This window comes from Odocoileus virginianus, chromosome 6 (assembly GCF_023699985.2).
Source record: "Odocoileus virginianus isolate 20LAN1187 ecotype Illinois chromosome 6, Ovbor_1.2, whole genome shotgun sequence".
NCBI lineage: Eukaryota > Metazoa > Chordata > Mammalia > Artiodactyla > Cervidae > Odocoileus > Odocoileus virginianus.
In genome coordinates this window covers 25,648,437-25,658,259 of record NC_069679.1, presented here as the reverse complement: position 1 = coordinate 25,658,259, position 9,823 = coordinate 25,648,437, and the positions used below count along the sequence as shown (strand labels likewise).

General features: G+C 59.2%; 1 protein-coding gene across 2 annotated transcripts; it reads left to right on the top strand.

The window, feature by feature from the left end:
- The first annotated feature begins 542 nt into the window (after positions 1-542).
- CCDC9B (coiled-coil domain containing 9B) lies at positions 543-9,544 on the top strand. 2 transcript variants are annotated; one of them, XM_020872364.2, is made up of 11 exons: positions 543-680; positions 1,470-1,583; positions 1,867-1,965; positions 2,543-2,698; positions 2,789-2,914; positions 3,563-3,762; positions 4,073-4,131; positions 4,744-4,797; positions 4,892-4,991; positions 5,566-5,608; positions 5,693-9,544. In XM_020872364.2, exons 1-11 carry the CDS (start codon positions 669-671, stop codon positions 6,257-6,259), a joined length of 1,530 nt encoding a protein of 509 aa, XP_020728023.2. In that variant the 5' UTR covers positions 543-668; the 3' UTR covers positions 6,260-9,544. The 2 variants fall into 2 exon arrangements, with proteins under 2 accessions (XP_020728023.2, XP_020728026.2); XM_020872367.2 differs by lacking the exons at positions 543-680; positions 1,470-1,583; positions 1,867-1,965 and adding an exon at positions 2,287-2,388.
- The last annotated feature ends 279 nt before the right edge of the window (positions 9,545-9,823 follow it).

Below are 9,823 nucleotides of genomic sequence, written 5' to 3'. Positions count from 1 at the left end.
GGACAGTTGCGCGTCCCAGGAGCATCTGTACTTGAAAGTACAGGGCAACGCTGAACCCAAAGGAATGAATGACTAATGGTGTTATTTTAGGTATGCGGTAGTACTTGATGGCCTAGGGGAGGTGAACTCCTTGAGCCCTTCGAATTACTTAAACCAGAACTGGTGAGGAGAGTGAAGGGCCAGGGGACGCTCATTTGAGTGGAGGCCCTCGGACCAGGCAGGGCAATGGGCTGGACTATAGGCCTCTCTCTACTAATGGGAGGGACGGAGGCCTACTTGGCTGCCCATCTGTCTGCAGGCAGGCCCAGGCTGGGGTCCTACTGGAGCATAAGGCCCCCTGCGTGCACTCGCCCCGCCAGGCAGAAGTCCCCGCCAGTCTGTCTGGGGACACTGGGGCAGGGCAGGGAGAGGTGCTGGGCAGGGCCAGCTGGCTGCCGGTGCCCTGGTCCTCGCCCTCTGAGAGTGGATGGTGGGGGCGGTGGCCGCGGCGTTCCTGGCTGGGAGCCCAGAGGAGTCTTTTGTAATCACAACATGATCTCGTGTGCTGAGCGGCGAAGCCGGCAGGGAGAGGCCGGCGGAGGGAGGCCCGGCTCCGGTGCCTCCAGCTTCCCTCCCGCTCTAGCTCCCCCCAGGACTGCTCTGGAATTCTCTCCGTGCCCGCCGTTGCCATGCACTCAGCTGTGAGTGGCACCATGCCTTTGGCGGGGGGCTTCTTGGGGCTGGGACGCCAGGCGGCCACACTGTGAGGGCAGCTGGGGACAGCCGGGCCCGGGAGGAAGAGGGCTGTGCCTAGGCGGGAGCGGGGGGCGCTGGGCAGGGGTGTGGACCACGACGGAGCCCATGCAGCCAGACAAGGAGGGACCCGGGGATCACAGTGTGCCCAGGGGGCTCCCCGGCGGGGCCCACCCACAGAGCTGACTCTTGCCGGCAGCTCTCGGCCTGGAAAGGCTGGGCCTGTGGGAGCAGCTCTTTCCCACAGACTGGGCGCAGGCCTGAGAAGTGGGGTCCATGGCCTGGGAGCCCAGGACAGAGCAAGGGCCTCTCTTTTCACTGTGGTTCTCGGCCTGGGAGCCCAACAGCTCCCCCCTCGACCTCCTGAATCCCCTGGCAACTTCCCAGTCACGGCAGGTTCCGCTGCCAGAGCCATTTATAACTCCCATTCCAGGCTCCGCTCCGCAGCTGAGCTCCCTGGAGAGCCGGGGGGAGGGGCAGCCACTGCTGGGAGCCACGGGCCTGGGTATGAGGCTCTGACCTGAGCCCCCGGAGAGGACCCAGAGAGATGGCAGGCAGGCCTAGCAGGGTGGGGGCTTATGGCCTTCCATGGGCCGACTGCCCGTGCGACCCTTGCTCTGGGTCTAGGTCTGTTCCTTGGGTGGTAAGAATATGGTAGAATGGGCGGATGTAAAAGTTGAGGAACTGGTAAGGGATGGGCCCAGCAGTCAGGAGCTCGGGCCCCCTGCCCTCTGCAGGGGCCTCACGGGGCTGAGTCCCCGATGAGCAGACAGGAGGAGAAGGATGCAGAGCTGGACCGGAGGATAGTCGCCCTTCGAAAGAAGAACCAGGCTCTATTGCGCAGGTACCAGGTGAGTGGGCTGTGCCGGGCGGGAGGACTGACTGGGCTGGCACTCCTGGGCTGACCTGCAGACTCCAGCATGGTGGTCTCTCCCTGCAGGCTTGGGTCTGGGACCGGGGTGAGGGTGGGTGTGTTCCATCTCAGAGGCTCTGCGAGGGTCTTGGGGATTCTGTGATATGGTGCGTCTGCCCCCTGGTGTCCCACTGGTGTCTCTCTGTGTAGGCCTGTCGGCGTCTGTGTATCTGTGCCTCTGGGGGGCCGTGGCCTGTGCTGACCCCGGGGCCCTCCCACAGGAGATCCAGGAAGACCGACGGCAGGCAGAGCAGGGGGGGATGGCTGTGACCACGCCGGAGCTCCTTCGTCCTCACGGCCTCACTGTCACCGTCAGCCAGGTTCCTAGAGGAAGACCCACTGGGGAGGCAGGGTGGGGTGGCAGGGAGGTGGCGGCCCAGCTTGTGCCGGGGGAGCACAGCCACCCCTGCTCCTCCGCTTCTCCCACTTCTCTTCAGGGGCATACCTACCAGATCCCAACCTCATGCAGCCCAGGCCCACTGCTGGCCCCCACCCCAGAGAGTCACAGCTGGAAAGTGACCATGCCCTCTTCCAGCCCCAGAGCTCTGCACCTGTGTCCCATGCACAGGCTGCCCCTAAACCCCAAGTCCCCGGGCACAGAGACGTTGGGCTGAATGCCAGGAACAGCGTCTGAGAACAGAGCCTCGTTGTCTGAGTGCTTTGGATTTCCCAGCTCAGAGATGGGCCACTGTGGCGTCCTGGGCCCCTGGGTGGCCCCAGGCCTGGATAACCTAATGCCACTGGTATGTGAACGCCTCGCAGAGGCAGCTCCTCAGTGGGCATTCCAGGGAGGGACAGGGCTGGAACCCAGCCTGGGGAAGCACCCAAAGGGCCCAACCCCCAACTTCTGCCCAGTGCTGCCCATGTGGCCTCACGGCATGGCACCTCATTCTGCAGGGGAAGCGGGTGGTCAGCCGGAACTGGGCAAGGAGTGCCCTTGGACCTGGAGCAGCCAGTGAGATTCTTGAGGATGAGCAGGCAGAGGCCCACACTGGCACCTTCTGTTTGGGGGAGCGGGTGGATCTGGCCGTGACCATGGAAAACAAAGCCGAGGTGAGCAGGGTGGGTAGGGGAAGCCTATGAGCCAGGAAGCCTCCTCTTCTTCCCTGCCTGTGCTACGCTGCCCATCCTCATCTCCCCCAGGCCAAGCGTATAGTAAGTGAGAAGCCCACCAGAGCACGGAACCAGGGAGCAGAAGGGTCACTTGGAGGGGGCTTGGGCCGGAGCCCCTCCATGCCGACGGCCATCAGCTCAGATTCTGCATGGAAGGTACCTCCAGGGATGGGGACATGAATGTGGTGGTCCCCACTTGGGGGAGGCATGGAAGCTGAATCGAATATGTCCCTATCTGTGGGGATGTGGCCCAGGCAGCACCTGCAAGAATTCCCACTCCTTCTTCCCTTCTCTGACCAGTCTCCACGTCTGGTGGGTCATGCAGTGAGAGACAGTGTAAGTGAGAGACGTGTCCCAGCCCCTAACCCTGCCTGGACCTCTGGTGGCAAGCTGGTGGGGTCAGGAGGTGGGTCCAGGGTGTGAGACTGGCCTTGTGCCAGGTGTGACCTCTAGATGGCAGCAGTCCCTAGCCTTGGTTCTTGCTCCCAGCAGCTGTGTGTCCCTCCACCCTGGGCCTGACCACACACTCCAGCAACCCCCTGGATAGCACTATCATTATCCCCATTTCACAGATGAGGAAATGACCAATGGAGAGGTCATCTTGCCCCAGAGACACAGCTAACCCTGGATGGAAACCATGCCTATGGCAAACAGGATTTAACCTACATGGAATGGATCTAATTTTGGGGTGGGGACGTCAAAACCTTCAGAGAGGAAGGGGTTAGCAGACTCTCTGGATCCCCATCCCAAACCCAGGGCTGTTTCTGCTTCCACCCCATGGTGCTTAATGTCTTGTCCCTGCAGGCTGTCCGGGAGCCCCGGAGTCCAGCCCTGGTCCCAGGCCCAGCTCCCCGCCAGGCACTGGGGGGCCCCCTGGAGGTGGGCTGGGACTATGTCCAGTGGAAGCAAGAGCGGGAGCAGATCGACCAGGCCCGCCTGGCACGGCACAGAGACTCACAGGGTGACTGGCGCCGCCCGTGGGACCTGGACAAGGCCAAGCCCACGTGGGTGGCAGGGCCCGGCAGCTGCTGGGTTGACATGCTGTGGGGCTGTGGCAGGCTAACTGTGGGCGCCTCTTGCAGGGCGGCTGGGCCCCTCCCCAGGGTGTGAGGATCTGCCTGGTCCTCCGGTTGTGCCTGGGGCTACTGGCTCTGTGCAGGCGCTGGGCTTCCCATCTTCCTTGGGCCCACGCTCTCCCTTCTGTCCTTAGGCCTGGGCCTGGGGGGGAGGGGAGGGGAGGCTGGCCCACCAGCAGCTCTGCAGCCTCTGTCCTTCCCCCACCAGCCAGCCTGACTCCTTCTCTCTGCAATGCAGGCGACAGGGCTCCAGCAAGCCTCGGGAAGAGGGCCCGGCCAGGGTGGGCAGCACGAGGGGTGAGCCGAAACCCCACCACCCCCACTCCTTCTGCAGTTTTTCAGCCCTTGTTCCCTCTTTCTCTCTGTCCTTTGTCTCTTGGTCTACCACCTATTTTCAGAGCTGGAAAGAAGCATGAAAGAACATCTTCCTTCCTCCCCTCCCTATCAGAGGAGGCACCATGACCTTCCTTCGCATCCCCTAAACCCACAACCCCTGCCCTGGGTTCTGACCCCAGAAGGTCTGGAGAGAAGGCTCACTAGGAAGTCAGCACTGGGGTTCTTTTTAGGTGTGGGACCCTCCTAGGTGGCAGCTGCTCCTTATCTATTATAGGGATAATTCCACTGCATCTCTGGTCCCTCATTTCACATGTGAGGAAGTCAAGGCTGGAGAGGCTGCTCTGCTGGTCACTTAGCCAGGATTGGCAAAGCAAGCACAGGGACCCAGCTCCCCTGACACTGCCCTAACCACACCCTCCCAACCCCAGCACCCAGGCCAGACGTCTTTCTGGGAACCAGAACACTTACAACTGGACCAAGAGAAGGACTAACTTCCTGGTCCTGAAAGAGCTGATGTTCCTGCTTTGGCTCTTTTGTGATCCCACACTTTCCCAATTTCCTCTTCCCCCTTAGGTCCCAGGAGCCAGCGAAAGCTACAGCCTCCACCACTGTCCCCTGATGGCAAAGGTGAGTTGAGAGAGGAGGAGGATCAGGTCCCAGGAGCAGGTGACCCCCTGCTGCCATGACCCCCTTCTCTCTTGATGTGTACCATCTCTTGCAGGCAATGCTACTCGGGGTGGGCAACAGGGCAGACCCGTGGTGGCGCTGGCCACACGCAGCAAGGCTCGAGGGACAGAGAGGCTGACTGGCAGGGCCCGCAGGTAACATGAGACAGGGAGCAAAATCGGGGGAGATTCTGGGCTCCTGGATTTCCTGGCCCTGTCTTGCCTCTGGGAGGTCAGGCCGGCCTGGCCCAGGTGCCTGCTGCAGCCCCCAGGGCCTCTGCCTCTTGGCTGACTGCTGCCTGGTGGCAGGTTAATGAGATGTGGGGAGAGACCATCGGCAAAGGCAGCTGCAGCAAGAGCCTGGTGCCCTGGGAGGCCGGCGGTAATTACAGCAGTTCCCTTCCCGGGGGAAGTCAGGCACGCCTTTCCCAGGCAGCACAGGCCGGGACACGCCCATCGTCCCCATAGAACTCAAGGTGCTGCAGGCTTGGCCATAAACAGCAGCTGGGGACCTGCTATAGTGGGCAGTGTTCAGAGGAAATGGCTGGGTTTGGGGGGGAAGGTCAGGCTGGAAGGGAAACATCCTGGAGCCTCGTTGTGGCTCTGACCTTCCTCTGAGACCCCTGGGCACTCGTTTCCCCCTGGGGAACGTGGGCTGCCTGCTATGGAGCAGGTGACGTGAGGTGCGGTGGGTTAGGAGTGGGGTCTGCCATGTGCTGTGTTTCTGCAGGTGGGAAATGAAGGAAGACAGGGAGGAGCCAGAGAGCCAGGAGGTGGGTATTTGGACATAGGATGGGGCGGGCTAGGGATGTGAGCCCTAAATTCACCAACCAGTAGAGCCAACCTCTTGTTTTCAGGGAAGCCAAAGTACCAGAAAGACTCCGAATGAGAAGGAACAGGAGCAGACTCAGAGCAGGATGGAGCCGGGCGGACCCACCAGTGCCCCGGGAACCACCCCCACCGCAGCATCAGCATCACCAGAGGGGCTGAAAGAGGAGTCGGGAGATTTGGCAGCCAGTCCAGCCAGTCCAGCCAGTCCAGCCAGTCCGGGCTCTCCACCAAATTCAGACTTGGTTCCCCTCGATCTCTCTCTAGGAGGCGCCAGTAGCTCTGGGCCTCAGGAGAGCGCCTGTGTGCCCAGTTCAAAGCCTGGGGCCCAGGAGAGCTCTGTGTCCCGGCTGGAGGGCCATGAGCAGCCCCTGGGGTCGACCGAGCCCCAGGCCGAGCCAAAAGCCCAGACTTGTTCTGGGCCCCCCAAAGAGGCAGGGCCCCTGGAACCCAGAGAAGACAGGCCTGGCAAGGCTGGGACCCAGCAGGGCCTGACACCTCGGAGCAGGGCCCCTAGAGGAGGCAGCCAAAGGGCGAGGGGTGCGGGAGGTGTGAGGAGCAGGACAGGGGGTCCTGGCCCTGCAGGAAGATGCTGAGCAAAGCTCTTGGGAGCAGGGGACCAGGCTGGGGACAGGAGGGGAGACACTGTCCAGAGTCTTTGCGCCATGGGTGTTTCGTGGCTGGTGGCTGTGGCGGCCTGGCTGAGCAGTTTGGCAAACTTTCCAGGGGAGTGAGACCGTGAAGGCCAGGAGCCAGCCCCTGCCCTCATAGGCGCCCCCCGTGCACACGTGTGCTCTCACCCGCAGGTATGGCCCCTGGTGCATGCCCACGCCACGCCTGGTCTGTGAGGCTGGTGAGCTGTGTCCCAAGCCTACTACTGCCCAGGCCACAGGCTCCCTGCCATGACGAGAGGACAAGGCTTGGAAGCACTCAGCAGCCGGCTCACCTAGCTCCCGTCACCCCTCGGGGCCTGGCCACCCTCTCCACCTGCTGGCTCCTGGCTCGTCAGGTACTGCCAGCTCCTCAGCTGCTGCCAGCCTCAGCAGCTGGCATGGCTAGCCCAGGCCTGGGGCCCTTTCCTACACTTTCCCCGGCCTTGCACCCATGTGACGCTCAGTCCCAGAATCACTGGATGACCCATGGGGGATCTCACAACCACCTGGCAGGCTGCTACCTTTCGGGAAGAGGAGGCTGAGGCCCAGAGGAAGGGAGGCCACAGCCGGCAGGGATGGAGCTGGGGACAGAAGAGCAGAGCTCGGGTCTCCTCTGTGAAAGGGAGGATCTCTGAAGCAGGGTGGGGTGAAGAGGGGACAGATGGCTGCCTCTCTCCACCGCAGGGTGGGGGAGCTCACCTTCGGGGACCTCCTCCCCCACCCCCAGGTCAGACCTGAGTGCACCCTGAATGGGGGAGGGGGAGCCTGCCACCTGGGGTCGTTTTCTGCCATCTTCCCACCGCGTCCCTGCAGTGTGTCATGCCAGAGGAGGTCTCAGGCAGGGACTCGAGGCAGAGAAACAGCAACTCGAGCTAAGTACGACATCAGGACTCGTCTTTCCTACTTAGTCTCTGTTCCCCCCACCACTGAGGCCCACGTCTGGTGAATTATCCAGACTCCGCACAAGCTGTGGCTTCCTCTCAATTCAACAAACATTTCCTGAGCACCCACTACCCGCAATGCAGCCGGTGGGCGATGGTGACTTTGCCAGCAAGAGGGAGGGAAGAAGCCTCGTCATCCGGCAGATCCAGGCTGCACAACAGGAGCTGTTCTTGGCTGTAGGTGCCCGACAGGGGCTGCAGATGATGGTAGGAGCCCAGAAGGAACCATCCCACCGCTGTGTGCAAAGGTGGGCGCGCCTCTCTTTCTCATCAGGTGTCCTCTTTGCCCCCAAACCCCTGCTTGGATCTCCCCACATAGCCCAGCCATGGCTGTTCCTCTCTGCTGAGGGTCCCAGGCTTCACTGGCTTCTCTGGGTTCTCTCGGGAGTGTCCAGATCATCCCCAGCATTTCTCTCCACTGTCAAAGGGAGGTCTGAATTGTGGCTCAGCTGTGAGGCCAGGCTTCCTCACTGGCCCTTGCTCCACAAACCACCCCCTCTATTGAGGAGGAGGGTGGAGGGGATGACTTTTCAGCAGATCAGACTGTTTCGAGCAGTGCTTCTTACACATTAAGGTGCAGACGAATGCAGACTCTAACTCTGGGCTGGGCCTGGGAACCTGCATTTCTCACAGGCTCCAGGTGCTGCCTTTATTGCGGGTTCCTGGACCACACTTTGAGAGGAAGGATTTGGATTAGAATATATGGAGGGCTGAGGACAGAGACAGACTCTAGACTCTCAAGGGCTGGCTGCTGGCTCTACATGGGGTGGTGGCAGCCTGCCCCTGCGAGGTGGGAGCTTCCTGGTCTCAGAGTAGGGTGAGAAGCTGAGGCTTTGGGCTAGAGGCTTGAGAGCTGTGGTGCCAACTTCCTGTAGTGGGGAGTGAGAAAGTTGATTGGGAATAGAGTGAGATGAAGCTGACTGGAAGAGGTAGGGATTGATCAGAGGAATTCTGGAAAGGTTTGGGAACATTCTGTGCATGTAGAGAGAAGACCCCTGTGAGATATGAAAAGGCAAGGGTGAAAGATTCCAAGTTTGAGTTTTTCTCTTGCCATCCGGTCACACGTTTGTGACTTCAGAGCATGAAACTGGCTCTGGAACCCATGACTCCCAGGGATGGAGCTGGAGTAGAGCAGGTTCAAGCTGAGCCCTTGAATTCAGATGTCTCCCAAATTGTGAACCAGAATTTGGATTCTAAGAATTACAAACTTCCCCCAACCACCAATGCTGCCAACTATACAGATGTGCCTTCATTATAGGGTATGTGCCAAGTCATGTTTGACTGTGGGTTGGAGATGTAGTTAGGGCAGAGGTCTGCTTGAGGCCTCATGACAAGACCTAAGTGGGAGAGGAAGCTGGTCTAAAGGTCTATGGAAAAATGGGCTTCTCTCTCTTCTGGGTATTAGGAGGAAGGGATGTCATGGGAGTGAGTCACTAGCAGTTGGAGAGAATGGAGTCTGGCATAGGACATCTTCATTATAGGAAGAACTGTAGCACAAGGCAAGTATCATTGAGCTTTTCTTAGAAAAGGCGAGCCCTTCTTTAGGAGCAATGAGCCAGCACTTCTGGTGGCCACAAACCCTGCTCCAGGATGAAACCAGCTAAGGGGCAGGAGGGAAGAGTAGACATCCCTCCACAAAGCTCAGGGCCATGGAAGGCTGCTCTGTTTCTTCCTGGATCCTTTGGTTAAAGGCCTGGTTGGGAGCCTTCTTCTTGGATGTCCTTCTCCTCTCCAACCAACAGACAAGACTGCTCCTCAAAGGTGGGAAGTTCCTCATGGGACATGGAATCAGGAGCCCAGGCACAGAGCTGGGAGAATTGACAAGGGAGAGTGCAGAGGGCAGTAGGGGGCCAGCGGGGACATGACAGCTTTACCCAAGGCCTCAAAACAAGGAAGGCAGAAGTGGAAAGCATCTCTGTCCTGGCGCCAGTCACCTTACAGAGGGGAGTGGCAGACCACACTGTGCGGGAGGTATTTGGGGGATGACAGGCAGCATGGTAGAGTGGAACAAACACGGGCCTTGGAATCCAAGAGACTGAATCTGAATTCTAGGTCTGTCACCTGCTAGCTGGATGGCTCTGGTCAATTTTAATGTCTAAAAGCCTCAGTTTTCTTGTTTGCAAAATGGAGCTAGTAATACCTATGTTGAAGGATTGTTAAGAAAATTAAAGATGAAAATATGCAAAATACCCCATGCACACAGTAGGCACTCTGTTAATAGTAGCCTGGCACGAAGAAGACACTCAGTAAATGTTTGTTGAATAAATGAAGTAGTGATTTGTTGTGATCTTGGTCTATTTTGTTTTCTATCTTTTCCATTGCCTTCTCTTCTAGTCTCATCTTCACTGGGGTCAACACACTCTCAAAAGAAGGGAAGGTCTGTAAAGGGTACTCGACCTTCTAGGACAGTAAGCTGCTTTTACTTCCCTGGGGTGGTCTGGGTGAGTTAAAAGCAGCAAGAAGTGACTCTCCTCTTACAGGAAATGTTCTTTGCCCTCATCCACCCACTGGATCACAGGGATGTCCTAAACATTTCCCCCTAACGTTGACACTGGCTTTTGCAGTT

Coding starts and splice junctions, on each gene's coding strand:
- CCDC9B (XM_020872364.2), top strand. Junction 1,584..1,866: donor CTCTATTGCGCAGGTACCAG/GTGAGTGGGCTG, acceptor GCCCTCCCACAG/GAGATCCAGGAAGACCGACG. Junction 4,132..4,743: donor CAGGGTGGGCAGCACGAGGG/GTGAGCCGAAAC, acceptor CTTCCCCCTTAG/GTCCCAGGAGCCAGCGAAAG.